Source organism: Heterocephalus glaber, unplaced genomic scaffold (genome assembly GCF_053883595.1).
Source record: "Heterocephalus glaber isolate CG9 unplaced genomic scaffold, H.glaber_assembly_v1.0 deba00001454, whole genome shotgun sequence".
NCBI lineage: Eukaryota > Metazoa > Chordata > Mammalia > Rodentia > Bathyergidae > Heterocephalus > Heterocephalus glaber.
Genome location: NW_028258303.1, coordinates 6,450,475 through 6,470,724, shown reverse-complemented (window position 1 = coordinate 6,470,724; position 20,250 = coordinate 6,450,475). Strand labels below are relative to the sequence as shown.

The 20,250-nt window shown below is 35.3% G+C and overlaps 1 protein-coding gene across 5 annotated transcripts in view; it reads left to right on the top strand.

Annotated features, from left to right (window-relative positions):
• Grid2 (glutamate ionotropic receptor delta type subunit 2) overlaps positions 1 to 20,250 on the top strand; it is a 1,480,136-nt gene that overhangs the window by 802,027 nt on the left and 657,859 nt on the right. For 3 of the 5 annotated variants that reach the window (XM_087215774.1, XM_087215773.1, XM_087215775.1), the window contains exon 5: positions 15,515 to 15,646. The exons of the other annotated variants lie outside the window; for them this stretch is intronic. In XM_087215774.1, coding sequence (XP_087071900.1) covers positions 15,515 to 15,646 — 132 coding nt within the window. The remainder of the gene's footprint in view (positions 1 to 15,514; positions 15,647 to 20,250) is intronic. 5 annotated transcript variants of the gene reach the window in all.

The following is a 20,250-nucleotide window of genomic DNA, read 5'->3' as shown; positions in this document are numbered from 1 at the left end:
CTAAAGATCTCTGACATGCAGCCTGTTCCATCCAGGAGTTTTTTTCAGTGTGCGTGTGTGTGTGTGTGTGTGTGTGTGTGTCTTTTATCCACTGGCATTTGTACTCCTTTGTCTCTATTTGAGAAGTTCCTGAAAATGGTGGTCTATTTGTCCTGAAGTCTGGCCCTCTGTCTTTCTCAGAAGCTTTGCCTCATATTCTGGGACTTAATATGTCCCACAAAAGGCCAGAAGTACCGCCTCCTGTTCGTCTCCGTTTCTGTGAGATATGTGTGGAGCTTTCCTGGAAGCATGAATTCAGGGTCCAGGGTAGCTGGGAAGGAGCCTCAGGAAATCAGAGTTCCATGTATAAGCACAAGTGCTTCTGTCAGATTCCCAGCGCTTCACACCACTAAACCTCAGATTTCCATGTCAAGTAGAGAAACATGAAGACAAGTTAGCTTGATCTCACTTTCTACAATGGTCTCAACCTTCACATCAGCAAGCAAGGAAGAAATTGATACCGCCTACCCTGTGATAACACAATGTGAGCAGGTCGGCCACACCTACTTCTTGGTAAGGACAACAAAAACTGTACTTGAACATTCTTTAAATATTGTAAACTATGAATAGGACAATATATCAGAGCAAGTATGATATGAAGTATTTTATTTCATAATCTGAGCCATATAAAATATACTACTGCACAAAAATGAGGGAACATCTCACTTTTCCTAATATGTTTTCCTAATATGTTATGCCAGGGCATAACATTATTTGTGGAATAAGAATAATTTTAATTCTTGAAATGATAATTTAATCCAGCAGTCACATTAAATGGATGTGTGTGCTTCAGTACATAAAAAATAAAATGTATTTCTTTGAGTTTTGAAATTGTTAATTTAAATTTGATAAAGTATGCAACTGTTGTTAGTGCTGTATAACAGCTCCACTTTAAGCAGACTTCAGACATAATACAAACTTTATTTTTGAATGTTCTAATTTCACTGGGAAAATGTATAGATGACTACTAACTCATGAATTATAGGAGCAATGATTCAAAATCCATCTTAGTCTTTATTTTAGATTATAGCCTAAAAGTGAAAATACACTATAACCTTGGTTTGTGAGCTTATTTCATTCCAGAAACATGCTCGAAATCCAAAGTACTTGTATATCAAAGTGAATTTCCACATTAAGAAATAATGGAAACTCAGATGATTTGTTCTGTAACACAAAAATATTCATATAGAAATGATTACAATACAGTATATAAAGTAAAATAATAAAGAGCATGCAAAAATAAAGGAAAACAAACAAATTGATCTGCACTTACCTTTGAAAACCTTCATGGCTGGTGTGAGGGAGATAAGAGAGATGGTTATTGTGTAGGAGGACTTTCACTATCACTAATGGAATCACTGCTATCTATTGGCTCAATGGAACCTTTTTCTTTTTCTGTGGCTTTAAAATAAAAGTCTATCCAATGACACTTGCTTTTGCCTTCTTTTGCAGATTTCCCAGAAATGTAACATTTCATTGCTGTTAAACAGATTCATTGTTCGTAGTGCTACAGCCTTATTAAGGTGGTGCTTTCTACAAAATGCTGCACTGTTTCCCACATTTTACACATCTTTTTTTCTCCTAATCTCACTTGAAGTGAGGGATTTGTCTACCTTTCTTCTAAATAACCTCTTGCTATTGGGAGATGATCACCCACAAGCCTGCAGCGAGAAAGAGGGAGGGAGAGAGAGAGGAGAGAGGCACATACAGACGAGACAGAGAGACAAAAAAGAGAGAGAGAGAGAGACAGGGAGAGAGAGAGAGAAAGAGACAAAAACCATTAACTCATTTGTGATCATGTGGTGGGCATCATGTACTACTCGCACTGCAAGATATTGCTCGTTTATCAAGTTAAAATATATTAGAAGTGCTTGCTCATCTTGAGGAACATTAGCAGAAGAAGTTGCTAGCAATCTGTTTTTACTGTACATTCACAACAACAAGATAATTAAATCCTCAATTTTATCTTAAAACTCTAAGATAAAACCTAAGAATTTTGCTTATACACCACTCAATTCTTTGCCCATTTTAAAATAGACTTAAACAAGTTTAATACTTTGCCTTGTGAACTAGGAAGGAGAAAATAAAGAAAAAAGAAAATGAGAAATCTTTAAAATTACTTGGAAATGATAAGGAAAGGTTTTTGTTTATCTTGCTTAAAAAAGATGACAGAGTACACAGTTGCTTTTCCAAGAAAAGCATGAGATGAAACAGACTTGAGGTATAATTTTCCTAGAAATGAAAGAAGTAGAGGATATTTATAATTATCTACAGCTTAATTGAACAGGTGGATACATACTGGTTGGCATGAGAGCTCACTGTGTATTTAAAGTTTGCTCAACTGTTTATTGCTGCTTCAAGCTTGTCTGGAACCAAGAATATCCTCTAGCAATGCTCACTTCTTATCAGCCAGAATTTCAATAGGTTAAAGAACTCACTTTGAATGGCTCATTCTGGTAGGTGATAGGTAACATGTTCCCTCAGAGTAAGCAATGGTAAAGATCTAATCTGCATGTGACCTAGTTTGGAAAGGGAAGATATGATTTATGGCTAGAAAGTAAATGGCTCAAGAGTTTTGGGTAGTTATAAAATATCAGTCTTTAAGCACCTTCACACACAAAAAAGAAAGAAAAACCTGATAAAGATAAAGAGAAACATCCAAGGCAACTTACATGTTTGTCCTTGCTTACCAGGATTTTCTTGGAGGAAGGCTTATGATGTTCATTTGTTCTACTAACCTAATCTGTCCTACTGACCATCTTAACAATTACTTTGAAACCTAAATAGAAAATAGAAAATGTCTTAGTTACTTTCTAATTGGTGAGACACAGTACCTAACGCCCACAATTTAAAGGAGAAGAGGTTTGTTTTGGCTCATTTTGTATTCCATAGTTGGCTAGCTCCAAGGCATGGAGGCTTAGCGGAAGTTTCTAGCAAAGGAAAGCTGCTTACCTCATGGCAGATGGGAAGTAGAGGGTGAGGGTGGAGCTGGGGAAATAGATAGGCCCTTCTGGGTCACACCCTTAGTGACTGGTCTGTTCTGACCAGACCCTGCTGTCAAACAGTAGGTTGGCTATAAAGACCCCATCGTCAAATCACCTTTCAAATGTCCTGCCTGTGAGTGTATAAGGCTTTCAGGGTATGTCTAGATATAAACAATAATAGGAAATAAACCCAAAATAATTGCATATATTTTGGAGTTTTTTGTTTGTTTGTTTGTTTTTATTTTGTTTTGTTTTGTTTTTGGTACTGGGGATCAAACTCAGGACCTTGTGCTTGCAAGGCAGGCGGTGGCACCACTGAGTTAAATCCCTGGCCCAGTTGCATATATTTTGAATAGTAATGCTTAATCTATTAAGGTAGATCAGAATAAAAAACTCAAAAATTATGAGAGATAAAATCAACATAATATAAATATAATATTCTGGCCTCTAGTTTCCTGTAACACTATGCACCAGTAACTCGAATGGTCTTCCATGTAAAGTAACTAAAAATTGTATATATATTTAAAAAAATAACTTCATAGATGCTTCCATGGGGTGGTAAAAATAACTAAAGTCAGAAGAAGCTCTGAATCTGAATTTTCTGTTGAGGAAATTTGCCAAACCAGGTGATTTAAGCATTAACTTTCATACATGTTCAATATTCAAGGCACAGGTGAAAAAGCCCAGGTGTCTTCTTCCAATCAGAGAAGTGCAGGAGGCTCACTATTACACACTGATTTTATGCTTTTCTAAAACACAGTAGCAGATAATATTTCCTAGCATCTCGTGAGAGAGGTAGGTGTCATGTAGCTGTCTGGCCAGTGTGACGTGGATGAATGTGTGATATGCTCCTTCCACTCCAAGGCATAAAGCGTTTGCTGTCCTTCCAGCAGGAACTACAGTCATGAGCTAAGATGACAGTGTCTCAGATTAGAAGGAAACAGTGTTACTGACTCGGTTTAGCAAAGTGCTATAGGCGAGAACTGTGATTACTCTTAATTAATAAGTCATTAACTACCTCTGATTTTAATTTTTCCCACCTTTCCTGTGAAAAAATAGAATTAGGCCTCTCCTAAGATTCTTCTAGCCCTAAAGTTTTTGGGGTATTTTTACATTTGGATAAGGCTATTTATTATGAAATCTACCCTCTTGACAGACTTTTAAGTGTGAAATGCAGTATTATCTATAGGCACAGTATTGTATATCAACTCTCCAGAACTAATGCATACATCCCCTTGTATAGCATCTAACATAAAACAGGCACTTGGTATTTTTGGATGAATTAGTAAACAAATGATTCACAAACTAGCTTTCCCTGCAAAAGTATTTTCTATAGCAATTCTCTTGCTTAAAAATTAGGTTCCATCAATATTGCCATCTCATCATTAAGGTACAAGTTTTTAGAGAATTTTTTAAACAAATGTCCCACTCAGCAATGATACAAACCATATGAGTTGACGCACAACAGTTCATAATTATCTTCAGCTACAAACCCTCCATTTTTTATTTCACAAAAAATAAAACAAACTTTCATAATCAAATAGTAAGAAAAACAATAGTTTATTACACCATATATAATTAGCTTTAAACTGGTTACTCAGATTTCAAGATATAAACCAAAAAGATTCTAACAAAACAGAAACATACATTAACACAAAACTTTTTTCAACAAACTAAGATAAACTGGTGGTATAAATGAAACCAAAATTAGTACAACCACTATAGAAATCAGTGTGGAGATTCCTCAGTGAACTAAACATAGAAATTCCATTTGACACAGCTATCTTCCCCAAAGAATTAAAATTACTATATTATAACAATAAATGCATATTTATATTTATAGCAACATAATTTATAATTTCAATTTATGTTACGTGAAATAAGTCAGACATACAAGTTTATTTTTTAATTTTTATATTAATTGGTACATTTTAGGTATACAATACATTTACATTTATCATTGGATGTTTGTACCTAAACGTGGTGGATCTTAGTTATTATTTTTTCCCCCATTACCTATGCGCCCTTCACCCCCACCACCCTTCCCTATTTACATAGACTTTGTTTCCATTTTTTTCTTTCTTATAATTTTTCCTATCCTTTCTTCCCTTTCCCTTTCCCCTTTCACCACCCCTACCCCTTTGAACCTTTTCCTATTTCAAATTATCAATTATTCGTTTTAATCATTTTCATCCTTATTTACACTTTTAGTTTCTCACATTAGAGAAACTATTTGGTAATTACACATGTGTATCCTATTTATTTCATTTAAGACTATGGCCTCAGGGCCGGGGATTTAGCTCAGTGGTTTCGCTGCCTGCTGCGCAAGCGCAAGGACGTGAGTTCGATCCCCGGTACCAAAAAGAAAAGGAGTATGGCCTCAATATGCATCCATTTAGCTATAAATGGCTCTAGTTTCTCATTCGTTATGGCTGAGTAGTACTCCATTTTATAAAAAAAACACACATCTTCTTTATTCAGTTTCCAGTTGATGGGCACTTGGGCTGTTTCCAAGCTTTAGCTATTACAAACTGTGCTGCTATAAACATGGGTGCACATATATCGCTGTGGTACGATTCTTTTAATTCTTTGGGGAAGATACCCAGCAGGGGAATAGCTGGGTCAAATGGGACCTCCAGCCCTAGTTCTTTGAGGTATCTCCATACAGATTTCCACAGTGGTTGCACCAGTCTGCACTCCCACCAACAATGGAGAAGGGTTTCTTTCTCTCCACACCCCCGCCAGCATTGGTTATTGGTTGATTTCATGATACCAGCCATTCTTTCTGTGGTGAGGTGGAATCTCAGTGTGGTTTTCATCTGCATCTCTCTAATGACCACTGATGTTGAACATTTTTTCATATATTTATTTTCTGTTTTTACTTCTTTGTCTGAGAAATGTCTGTTCATTTTGGATGCCCATTTCTGAATTGGGTCTTTGAATTTGGGGGAGTCTGATTTTTTTCAAATCTTTATATATTCTAGATAGTAGACCTTTGTCAGACATACAAGTTTAAATACCAAATGGTTTCTCTTATAATATTTTTTTATATGAGAAATACTATCTATCTATCTACCTATGAAATATCTTGTGTAGTCAAATAGGAAGTAGGGAGAAGTTCAAATACATAAAAATTCCATAGCTTAAAATCCTCCAGTTTTCTTGTCCCTACCCTAACCCCTTGTCAGAAACCTTAAGCTCTTTTGATCAAAGCTCCTTGACTCCACAACTAGAAAATGTTTAGTGGTTATCATTTTCTCTTCTAAACATTGTATTTGTAGGCTAATCTTTCCTTTATCCACAGTGGTTAACTGTTTTGAATATCTCCTCTGGATAGCCTGGCTATAGACAATACTTTTCTTTAAAACAATCTAGCTTGCCTAAATGAATCCTGAGTGCAATGTTAAGACAGTAAGAGGTAGTCTTTTATATCATGGTGCTTTTAAGTAGGGAAATATCTTTAAGTACCTGATAAAAACCCACATGTTGTAGCACACATCAGTAATTCTAGCACTCTGGGAGATTGAGACATAGTGAGTTCCAGGACAGCCTGAACTATAGCTGCACCTGTCTCCAAAAAAAAAAAATATATGAAAAAGTACCTGATTAAGAAACAAGGAGTAGTTGTGATTGGATTTCACTGAATATCTGAGAGTATTCAGAGAATCCTCATTATCTCCCTTCTATATGCTTGGTTTTAAAAAGGGATCTTGCTGAGTTCTTTTCCTACTATTATCGTGCCTGCTGATATTGCTTAAGGCCCCATTCTCTGCCCTTCTTTCCTTGCTTTATAATTATCTCTATTTATATTTTCTTCTCAAATCTCTCAGTTCAGTATTTTGACAACCTATTGGCTGTTTTTGCCTGGGTTCCCACAGGTCACAATTCCATCTTTCTGAACATCTGTGGATAGTCTTTATACTTGGAATTGCCTTAATTATTCACATTTTAGACTAAACTTCACATTGTATATTCATCACCAACTACTTTTCATTGTTCTTTTCTTCAGTTATTCACTGAATTCTGCTTCCTGAATCTCTCCTGAAATGGTTTTATATCTTAATTCCCACTGCCACACCAGGATGGTGCAACCATTCTCAGCTGTGTAGAATTCTCTCTAACTGTGTTGTTTCTTTTTGGCTTCCACGTACTCTGTACTCTGTAGAGAATAGCTTTATCTCTGCTCCACACCCTATTCTGCCATGCAGATGCCTGTTTATTCTTTTACACTAAGTTAAAAGGTAACATTTCCACTAATCTGTTCTGATGGGTGCCTTCCCCTGGATAGAGTTACATGATACTACATCTCTACTACTATAGTAAATTCTGAATTAAGCCAAAATTTCCCATTTTTTAAACCACTTTATTACTATAATGGGAATGAATCTTGAACTATTTGTCAGCAACCATTCAAGTGTTCTATCTAAAAGTGAAGGAAGGTGATATAGGAATTAACCTGAAAGATGATAACTCGTGCTGACAGAAAGTACTGAAGATGTATACACACAATGGAGAAGAGATGAGCGAGCAACTTTAGGAAATTTAAGTAGCTTCATATGGCCAGAACAGAAGACAGCAGGAAAAAGTCAAAAGAGAAGTGTGGAGAAAAAGGCAGGGCCTGTTTGAAGCTATTATATGACAAATTAAAGATATTGGACCTTGTGTCCTTTCTTTGTGAAGAATTATTAGTCAATTTTAACATCAAAGAAATTTTGTGATCCAGTTTGCCTTTTAAAAATATTCAGATAGTGTGGTGCTGAGATAAATGGGAAGAGCTTGGTAATAGGTGAAAAGAGCAATAATCCAAATCAAATAGGCAGGTGTGTGCTCAGGAGTCATGGTGTATAGAAATAATAAAAACAAAGGGAGATTCAAAGGATTTTAAGAAGCACTAATGGCAGGAAATGGTGTTTAATTGGATGTGGAGGGTGAAAGAGAGGAAAGAGTTGAGAATAAACCTGAAATTCTGGCTTGGATGACTGGACGTGATAGAGTTATTTACTAAATTGAGAAAGAAAACAAGGAAAGATTTTTTGAAAACGCTAACCTTGGGAAGGTGAGTAGCACAACTGATGTAGGTCTAATGTGTTTGAGGACATGTAAAGGACACAAGGGGTATGTCCAGTAAGCAGGTGACTGAGAGCATAGAGGAGTGTTAGGTAGATTGGATATGTGGATTTGAAACTCAGCAGCCTGTCAGTGGTTTTTAAAGGAATAACTATGGAAGAAAGGATTCAAGAGCAAGTGTGAGTGAAAGCCCAATGACAAGTGTTGTTAAATAACAGGAGATAAAGGGTCACTTCTGGACTGAAGTGAATGCAAGCAAACATTACTGAGAGCAGTCTGTGATTAATAATGGAATAGAATTATGAGCCTTAACTTTATTTTTAAATTTTTATTAATACCTACTTGCAGTCCATAATGATTACATTCATTGTAGGGAATTGGTACATGTACATAACACATGTCAATTCTTTTCTTTTTCCCTTCTCCCCACACTCCTTTTATTTTGCCAGCATCAGATTCATTTATTTCTCTTATAAGTCGTTATAAAGTTAATTGTCATATAAACAGCCTGACAACCAGACTAATAGGCAAAAACCTGTATGTATAAAACACATAAGACAATTATGCTAAATCAAGAACCACTTTTACACACATTGTTCATGCTGGATAGCAGTAACTTTTCTCTCAATGTTTATTTCCTGTTGTCTCTTTTATTTTGCACTTTATTTATATATTGATTTTTCTCATATTAGAGAAACCATGCAATATTTAAGCTTCTGTATCTGATTTACTGCACTTAACATTATGGTCTCAATGTGCATCCATGTTCCTACAAATGACACAAGTTTATCCTTCTTTATGCCACAGTAGTACACTATTGTATATAAATACCACATTTTCTTTATCCATTCATCTGTTGATGGACATATAGGCTGTTTCCAAGATATAGCTGATATAACTTGTGCTGCTATAAACATAGGCTTGCATACATCACTGTAGTATGACGTCTTTAACTCTTTGGGGAAGATACCTAGAAGGAACAGCTAGGTCAGTGGAGTTTCTAGTTTTAGGTTTTGAGGAGTATCCATACTGATTTCCATAGTGGTTTTATCAATCTACACTTCCATGAAAAATGATAAAAGTTTCCTTTTCCCCCACAGCCTCGCCAGCATTTGTTATGGGTTGATTTCTTGATGATGGCCATTCTTTCTGGAATGAGAGGGAATCCTATAAAATAACACTTGTTATTTCAATTTGCTTTTCTCCAATGGCCAGTGACCATAAGCATTTTTTCATGTATTTATTGCCCCTTTGTACTTCTGCATCTGAGAAGTGTCTGTTCACTTCAAATGCCCATTTTTGATTGGGTCTTTAAATTTGGGGGCCCTATTTTTTTAGTTCTTTGTATATTCTAGATATTAGTCCTCTGTCTGAAAAATAGATGACAGACATTTTTTCCCATTCTGCATGTTTTCTTCACTCTGTTGGGGGTTTCCTTGCTGTCTGGAAGTTTTTTAATTTGATGTAATTCCATTTGTGGATTGTTGGTGTCAACTGAACCCAAGACTCCAAGCAGCCACAGTTTGGCTTGATTTCTGAATCATAACCCTAAGCAAAAGAATGAGACTGGGCCCTGGCTTCTTCTACACACCTTTCTCTCTTTTTCTTTCTTTTCTTTTCTCTTCTTCTTCTTCCTCTTCCTCTTGTTCCTTTTCTTCTTCTTCTTCTTCTTCTTCTTCTTCTTCTTCTTCTTCTTCTTTTTCTTCTTCTTTTCTTCTTCTTCTTCTTCCTCCTCCTCCTCTTTTTCTTCTTCTTCTTCCTCCTCCTCCTCTTCTTCTTCTTCCTCTTCTTCTTCCTCCTCCTCCTCCTCCTCCTCTTCTTCTTCTTCTTCTTCTTCTTCTTCTTCTTCTTCTTCTTCTTCTTCTTCTTCTTCTTCTTCTTCTTCTTCCTCCTCCTCCTCCTCCTCCTCCTCCTCCTCCTCCTCCTCCTCTTCTTCTTCTTCTTCTCCTCTTCCTCTCTCTCTCTCTCTCTCCCTTTTTCATTTTATTCAATTCTTATTGTTAAAGTGAAATATTATCACCAAATGACTCTTGATTCTGTGCACCTGGTAACTGTACTCTCAACAAGTATAAAAGCCAGGGTTCCACTCCAAGTCCTTTATATCCATTGCTGTCTGCATTATTTGTGAGCCCTAGAGCAAAGGCCAAATATGGGCTTTGGAGTTCAAAGGGGAGGAAAAATACACTATTAAAGTTCTATTATCATTTCTTCAATGGCTTCTCCCTCTATTTTCATTTTTTTAATTTATTAATTTTATCTTGTTCTATAAAGAAGATAATTTAAATTTTAAAATGTTACCATTAATTTTTTCATCCAACTTGACATTGGCCAATGACAGTTTTAGAGAACATTAAAATATAAGAACATAAAACAAGATATGGAATCATCAAAATTATACAATTCATGTTTTCTGTCTTCTTAAATCATGTGTATTTCATTCTTACTGGAAACGTGGGTAACACTGTGGAAAATTAATTCACCTTCCCAGGGATTTAGCTCAGTGGTAATGTGCCTGCCTCATAAGCAGAAAGTCCTGAGTTCATCCCTGGTACCAAAAAAAAAAAAAGAAAAAGAAAAGTAATTCACCTGTTTTGCTTTTACTTCCTGATGCATGAGCATTCTCTCAACCTTTCCTACATTTACCTTTTTAGTAAGAAGCGATAAAAATAAAAGGAACGATGGTCACCCTAACTTACTCCACGTTCCTGTGTTGTCATTTTTAGCATAAGCGATTGGGTATCAGAAAGCAGTAACACTAGTATGAGAAGATACAGTAGGGTTTCTCAGGTTTCAAGTTTCTTCTTTGTGTTTGAAGCAGGTTCAGGCTCACATGGAAACCAACTCGGGGCTGTTAGTGTGCCTGCCCGTTCAGACCTAGAGAGATACACTTTGTACTCACTTGGAGAAGCACTCAGTCCTGACTGCGCCAGAAATCTGCGCTAGTGGGACATCAGAAAAACCTTATGAGAATAGGGCAACAAGGAGTGACCGATAGTCTGTTCCACACAGTGTCTTTGCTTGAGTTCATACTTCATCGTCCTACCAGACTTCACTTACAAAACACAAATTCAAACATAGAAATATTAAAATTTCAAGACAGCAACAACAGAGCATTAAATCCATGGCAGGGACTTCTGAATGTGCACGACATACAACAGATGTCCACCGGTGAGACTGGCCTCATGCATGACTTTTTATCACGTGGCTTCTTCCTGCAGCACTGCACCTTGCCCTAGAGATTGTAGACAGACCAATTCTTATCATTTGCAAAACAATAATTACAAAGACAAATGATAATAATGTGGGAAGAAGTGTCACGTCCTTACTTGTCTCTTCAGTTGGATTCTTAGTCTTATCTTTGGCCATAAAGAAAACTATACGTGCCAAATATAAACTCATCCTGTGCTACAGGCCTCTCATCTGCAAAGTGTTTTCTTTAACAGATACTGACTTTGTTGTATTTTCTCTTCTGTCACCATTGTTTCACCTTTTGTGAATCTTGTTCCTTTTGTATTTTGTGCCCCAAGAGGGAACAATAATGTGTATTCTGCTACAATTCATTATGCAGAGGTGAGGGAAGGAAGAGAATAATGTATGTGCATACAGAGATGGGGGGAATGCTGCTTTGTGAAAGATTTTACCATTTTAGATTGGTATTTGATATGTGGCTTAATTGAAAAACATGGAATGTCTTTGAAATACGTGAAAATTTCAGTAGTGACATTATCTAAATCTGCATTACTTCTGTCATTGTCACATACTAGTTTTTTATTTATTGGGATGCTGAGAGTAAAAAAGAAGAAGGTTGAATCAATTTATTAGGGCCAGAGATATATGTGGTTTTTATAAAATTCTTGAAATTTCTGTGGTACTAAGTTACCTTACAGAAAAGGCATTTCCATATCTAACTCACATCTATTTTTTTTGAATTTTGATCTTTAACTCCCCTGTAATAATATATTATTTTAAAATTTCTAGGCTGGGGATTTAGCTCAGTGGTTCCACCACCTGCCTTGCAAGCTAAGGACCTGAGTTCCATCCCTGGTGCCAAAAGAAAAAAAAAATTTCTAAAAGTCTATATGTAAGAGCATTATCACGTACAACTTGAGCAGCTCTGAGGTTAAAATTTGATAAGGAAAATATTCACACACACTATTTTTGGCAGGGTGTTAGGTATGTGCAGGCTATTTTTCTGAAGTTTAAAAATTACTAACTCTGTACCTTAGACTAGATGTAAGTTTTGAATAAACTGAATGAAGAGATTTAAATCAGCAGATTTGCTAAAAGATGATTTAGAAGTCTATGCTGTGATGAATTAAAATTAATGGTTGGGTATGATCGGTTTTTAAACCATCAATACAAAAATACTGAATGAGAGCTCAATACATATGTCTGGGAACAATGTCATTAAAGATTTTCCTTTTTTATTCCTAATGAGACATAAGGGCTTATTCCTTAATATTAAAACTTTCTAACCTGATGTGGCACATGCCTGTAGTTTCAGCACTTGGAAGGCTGAGCCAGGAAGATCACAGGCCAGCCTGAATTATATAGTGAGCCCCTATCTAAAAAAATATATATATACAATGTACATTATATACATCATATCAAAAATTGTATATATATATATTTCCTTTGTTCATATTATATATTAACTTATTTTTTGGAATTTATGCAAATAGAAACACACATGCATACACAGCCACACATGAATTCATAAATTTTTTCACTGAACCCCCTGGAAGCTTTGTGTTACAGTGTAGATCCAGAATGTCCCCTGACAGTCTTGTTCAGAGATGGGATGCTGTAACCAAGCATGCAGTGATGCATGTATGGCCAAGTGCAGTTAGGAGACCTCCCCAGCTGGCCAAGGTGTGTCGCTGTGCACATGTCTTTGGAGGGTGTATCTTCTCTCTGGCTCCTCCCCTAACTCTCTGCTTCCTGCCATCATGGGAGGAGCAGCTTTCCTCCACCAGACCCTTCCTTCAACTAGGGCACTTCTGCTTTGGAGCCAGCTGACTATGAACTGAATCTCCTGCTATGGCAAGCCAAGTTAACTTTTTCCTAGCTTAAATTGTGGGTGTAAGGCATTGTGTTTCAGCAACAAAAAGCTGACTAATACACCTTGTAGTAAAACAGAAGTTAACACAATAAATGATTATTGAGAATTCATTTTAAGACTTTAATCAGAAGAATTTTTTTTTACACTTGGGATATAACTTTTTTGGGGGGGTACCAGGGATTGAACTTGGGTCCTTGTGCTTGCAGGTCAGGCAGCAGAGCCACTGAGCTAAATCCCCAGTCCACTTGGAATATATCTTAAATGATAGCGTATCCTGGTGGCTATGGTGTCACACACTTGTGATCCACACTCAGGATACTGAGGGAGGAAGTTTGTAAGCATTTGTCTAGGCTGGGCTATATACTTAGACTCTCTCTCAAAAAGCCAAAATAAATAAATGCATAAATAAATAAAATAGCATATGTACTCAGAATTTTATTAAATTTATGGTGTGCTTTACAAATAGTGATTTCTCAAAACTGAGGGAAAATAGTTGAGATATAGTTGAGAGTAATAGTTGAGACCTAAATGTGAGTGTACATGAGACAGGCTTTATGTGTAACATAATTTTCAGAAATTATCTTGTGTGATTTTCAGATATTATCAGGTAAGAATTATTTTTATCATCACTTCAATCAGGAGAGAATTGAGATTTAGAGAGTATACCCAAGATACTGTAGCAGTGCTATTAAATTGAGCTTAGACTTGATTCTAGACTGACTCCAAATGTTATATTTAAAACCCACTCTTCTGTTTTGCTTTGGTACCAAGATTGATTGACCATTATTTGCTCCTGAAGGAATTATACTATATAATTACTTGGCAGTAATATTTTAATGCTACCATCTGTTCGTGGTTCTTTGTTTTACTTTTCCCTACTATTGGCAGAGTCCATGTCTCTGTAAAATACTCCTTCCAAGCTGTGCTTCATTCTCTAGCAGTTTTGTGGGCTCCACCTACACAGTGGAAAATAATGGAGTGGCTGGAGGAAACAGATGATTGCACTTGTGCTGGTCAAATTATTAACCAATCAATAAGGCTGGTTCTGTAAGATTATTGAATGGGAGCCTTCTCCAAGCTCATAATTTTCCTCCCAGCCTTTGATTCAAGGGGGGCTTCATCCATGGCTATCTGAGAACATAAGGATACTTGTAGTGCTGAGCAAGCAACACAGGATTATTCTATTACAGTTGATTAAGTATTTTTGAATCCTATGGTCATTTTCTTATATTGTAGGTCTGTTACCCGCACATCACAACTTCTGTGTCTCTGAAGTGCTTTTGGAAAGAAATTCAGTATGAACTAAGTGCTTTTGGAAAGGAATTCAGTATGAACTAAGTGCTTTTGGAAAGGAATTCAGTATGAACTATCTGCCCTTTCCTCTACACCTTAATTTACCTCAATTTTCTATTTTATATTAGGCTGACATAGTAAAAGAAATGTTACTTATACAAAAGAGAGTTAGCTTCTTTCAGACTTGAGGAAGCCTGATTTTTAAATTATTTTTATTCTAAACATTTAAAACAAAATAGATAAGAATTTTCCCACATCTGAATTTTTTGTTGTTTTCAACACACCCCTGGAGATTAAGTGGTTAGTGTATATAGCTTTCATTTGGCATCGTCACTACAAATAACTAGATGCATCTGATATTAATTGAATTTTGAGTTACAAAGACAAGATGGTGGAGAGAAGATAGGATAAGTATAGAATTAATTTTACAATAAATTAGTATACTTATTTTTTAAATACTAGGAAAGGGCTATAGCCATTTCATTATTAAAACTCAAGGAGTTTTCTGGTTTGATTTTCTCATTTCCAAAGACAATACATGTATTGCCAATATAATATATTTGAACTTTATGAAATAAGTTTTCTCTAGCTAAAAAGACATGAAGATAATTTTTGGCATATATTGTGGCAGGTAAACCCTGCCATGTAAGATATATGTTCCATTTGGGAAAACTGGGTGAATAATTTTTTGAGTTGTAAAATGAACCATGATCATTATTCTTTGGGCGGACAAGTAAAGAAACAAAAATTGTGAAACAAGAGTCATGAGTATTAACCTTGTAAAGTTTATAATTTGTACAGTAACAATATTAATGAAGTTAAACATCATTAAGTCTGAAAAACCCAAAGTGAACACTGCAAAAAAGAAAGTTCTTTAGCATCTCTTAAGTCTTTAAACTTTATTTCCTCAACAGACAGAAAGGACAATAGCTGAGACTACTATAATTTTGTCAGTCTTGTCATTATTAGCCCAAATCCAGTTTCTCTAATAATGCCAGAAAATTGTGTTGTCAGGGACATTAGTGTTCTGCAAACTCCACCTCCCACTTTAACCCCTGTTTTTCATCAGGGTCTATTTTGCTTCTCTGGGAAACTTCAGTCCTCACCAAGGTTGTGGACCCATTCTACTGTCTCCAATCAGGACATTTATTGGCTCTCTGGAATGGAATCAAAGATGATGGGTTTATTCTATATCCTGCAGGTACTTTTTCTGTGACAAAAGTTGTTAGTAATAAACTGTGTTTATAAATTAATGAGCATTAGTGTGGCCTATGGACCAGTGATAACATTTCCAGGAAACTAGTTCAAAATGATATTCTTCAGCTTCAATCCCATCCACTGAACCTTAATTTTAACACTGTCCCTGGGTGATGCCTATGCATATTAAAGTTTGAGAACTGCTGCTGGACTACCCCCAAATGTCAGCACTGCTGACTGAGGACCAAGAAGGAAATCCCCCAACTGCCAAATGCCTCCATCAAGAGAAAGAATTTATATGGTGGCTGTACTGAGCTTCACAGCAGGGCAAACTGCAGCTGAAATGTACGGGGCAGGAAAAGCTGATGGCATTTCGACACTGTAGCACTAACATATTACAAAGTCATCCTTTTTTAGTCTTTGAAAAGAATCTCCTTATTTTGGAGATTTATTGGAAAGTTCACATGGAAATACAAATTTTAAATGAGTTAAAAGAATAGTGCATTCTTTTTACCATTGATAGACACACAGACACACACACACACACACACACACACACACAAACACACACGGAGACAGAAGAGGAATTTTTAAAAATCCCTAGCAGAACTTTGACCTCTTAAAAATCATCCAGTATAAACACGGCTTGGTGTTCAACTTCAGAGGTCAGAACAGAATTCTAATTTTCCAATCTCTAATCATTTCTTTGACCTTGTCTGAATTTCTTCACACTCTTTATCATTACTGTAATTTAAATCTGAGCATACTTTACTACCTTTTTTAAAACCAGTATTTGTCATAATGAAAGGAATTTGAGTTCCCAATTCCCATATCCTTTTATATTTTTTTTCTATTCTTGTATCTGTAGTAGTTGTTAAATTATTAGGTATACAAAGAAATTTATATTTTTATCAAGCTTATCTGGTGATTAGAATACATGTGATCTATGTACCACATTTTGAAATATGTGGGAATTAATCATCAGATTCAACCCTAAGCTTTTTAAGGTAAAAAGATAAAAGAGATTATGTATAAACCATATTGTTTTATGTGTTTGAAATGTCATTTTCTGTCTCCAAATTCAGTTTACCCTGATTTTAGCATGGTAGATTGCACTTGAGAAGGTTGTAAATGTCTTAGTCTTTGCCAATTACTTTTTCTTTTTTTCAAGGGTTTTTTTTTTTTTGGTTTTTTTTTGGTGACACTTATAGTGAATTATAGGTCTCTTAAACTCATTTCAAAGCCTGTTTTAACTTAATTTTTAAGGCATTCCAATTTTTATTTTGAGGATAGCAGCAAGTTAGTCAACTTCTAAAGTGTCTTGGAATAATGATCTTTCTCACAATTCTAGGGAAGACTTAACAATGCTATTCAGGTTTTTTGGAACCAGCCATTTAGGTTTTTTCTCGTGATGATACCGAGAGGACCCTCATCATATAAAACATCCCCCATCAGGAAAACCCTCCCTATTCTCTATTAATTTTTAAAAATTTTATATGTAAGAATGAAAAAAACAAAAACTCTAGACAGATTCATAAAATAACCATTTCAACAAACCTGTAAAGCATCCATTTGACAATAAATAAAAGGAAAAGGAGTTTGAGGTCATAATGCAGTGCTACAGTGCTTGCCTGGCATATACAAGTTCCCAGCTTCAATTCCTACTGCTACAGAAAGCAAAAAACAATAACAGAAGCCAAAAAACACTATGTAGCAAGTGTTTAATGAAATTACATTTGCCTACATATACTCTGGAATTCTCTTTAACTAAATCAGCAATTGTTTCACTCCTTTTCTCTTAGTGACATAGATGCTTCTATAACTAAAAACATGCCAATTTTCTACATAGTAGTTTCTCCAATTTGGTGAGATTCAAATAAAGACAGGCATGTGTTAGAGAAAAAAAATTCTTAAGTGCTTCAGCTCATTAACTTCTTCCTAGTACTTTCTTTATATGAGTGCATGAGTTTGTATACTTATTTCAACTTAAATTTATGGTCTTTTAAAATTTTGCCTATAGGCTTAAGACCTATAATTTTATTATTATGCACCTGGACTAATGAATTTATTTTATAGATGTATCATCAACCTTGTTTCATTGTTGACTGTTACACACAGACTTTGTCTTTAGTATTTCTTGTAATGTTAAAATAGACTATTTGGAAAAGGCTGCACTAGAAAGAATGATGACTTTACCTATAATGAGGAAGAGGCAAGAATCGGGAAGGAAATATGAGGAGTTCCATCTTCATCATGATCGGATAGGAAAGCTGATGGAGCATCCAAGAGGTAACATGAGACAGCTCGAGACAATATTGAATACTGTGTAAAGATTAAAGGAAGAGTAAAGAGAAGGGCTGGATTCCTTCACAGTGGCCCACACCAGAATGAATCCACTTATTGCATTCTCCAGAGCACAAGAGTTTTAGCAAATTTTTTGAAGCTGGTGCTTTGGGTTTTCTATATTTACTTTCAAATACATTTGGGAAGAAGTCTCATTTTATCAATCAAAAATATTCCATAGTTAAAATATATATACCTTCTGAATATATGTATTCAAAATATATATTGTAAACAAATATTTTAGAATTAACATTAAAACTTCTCAAACAAGATGTTTTATCTAAATACATGTGCAGAATATATATGAATTTATAGCCCTATATTATAATTTTATTTTTTCTATTAAGTGACCTTTTATAATGTATTCTTAAGAATATGCTAGAACACATAGACCAAAAATATTAACCATAATTATTGGAAGGTAGTGAGATTATGAATTACATTATTTTCCTCTTTGACATTTTTTAATGTGTAAGGACAATTCTATGGATTGTTTTTAAAAAGAAAAATAGAAGGAATTGAAACTTTACATTTCTTATGAGCTACCTGTTACATTTATAGTAAAAAATAAAACTATATGACATTTTAATTGCTTAAAATAGGTTGTGATACTATTATTAGAGTGGCCGCTTGGTAGTTCTGGAAAATGAATTTGGGCAGAAAATTTGTGTTACAGCTAAATATCTGGTCTGCTTGCAAATGTCCCTCTAGTATGCCTCATATGCTATAGCATATATTTGGAAAGACCAGCAAGGACATTGCACATACATCATACAGATGTATAGACAGATGTCTGGTTATGGAATCAGGATTCCTTGTTGTATAATTGTCCCTTTTCTACTGTCACACTGTCTTGGTCAGGAGTTTTCCTGTAGAGTTCTGCAACACACAAACTTGGCTTTGTTTACTGTTTGGCACATAGTATATTTGGTATAGTCTGGCTGAATAAGATGCATAAGAGATGAAACACTAAATCACCATACAACAAAGTGGACAATTTAGAAAAGAAAATAAATGGGAAAAAATAAGACCATCATATGGCCCAACAGAACCTATAGAGAGGCAGCATGGATAGTTTACAGGAGCAAGACTTTGGACCGAGGTAACCATGGTCTGACCATTTTCCTTGGAGAATGAAGAGCAAATCCAGTAGGTTAATGTGTTTCAGGATGGCAGCAGTAGGCGGCAACATAAGAAAAGGCTCTAAGTTTTATTGCAAGTTAAGTTAAACTCAGAATATAACAGGGCTTATAAGCCACAGTTGAAATGTTCATAAAATATGCAGTTTTCTTTTAATTTAGGAACAAAACTGGGACATTTAAAAATTTATACTTCTCTGATTTTTGTCCTTCCAAAATTAGTATAGAAATAAGGTTGTAGAGAAGTCGTTTTGTTATATTCTATTTTAACTTTTAATAATATCAAAAGAATGCTAGAGGAAAAGAAGAAAAATATCTGTTATCCCTGATTGAGAAATTGAGCTTTGGAGAGAAAGTAATGAAAAACAGCTTAATTGTTTCCATTTAATTTTCTGTTTTAGTTTTAGAAGTCATTTAGGGGGAAAAGACTGAGTGACTTTTGTTCCTATTGCCAGAGCACAAAGACTTGAGGCATGACTACTACAGGAAGTAAAGCTGGCTTTGACTGCTGGGCTCTGGTTCAAATGTGACTCTGATAATTAAGGCTTCAGGAAAATAGCCTACTTGGAAAGTAGGTGATGAGGTTTTCTCAGAGGCTCTGTGGCAAAAGATTTCAGAGAGTTGGCTGCATAATTTCCTACACTAGCATTCATATCCTTGCTTATCTAAAGACCTAGACAATTCTTCAATTTCTCTAAAGCTGTTCCTCATCTAGAAAATGAAAATAATAACTTCCTTTTAGAATTGTTGGCATTATTAAATAAGGAAAATCCTGCAAAAGATTTAACAGAGTGACTATGTATAGCAAGTGCAGAGAAATATAAACTATTTTGGTTTTGATACTTTCTAAAATTATCTAAGGATGTACTGAGAATGCAAATTTCATCAACTTTTGATCTGAGGGCTTGGAAATTTACAACAGCCAGAGGAAGAGAAAGAAAAAGAGAGTTGTATCTTTCTAGGCTGTTACTCTTCCTTATACATCCTTATTATAAAGAGGGAAAAGATGAAGAATATAGCAGGAAGGACCTGAATACAGCCAATGTTGAGATTTTTAAAGTCAATTGTAGGATTGCTGGCAGCTATAACAAATGAATTAAAAAGAGGAGATCCTAGAATTTTCTTG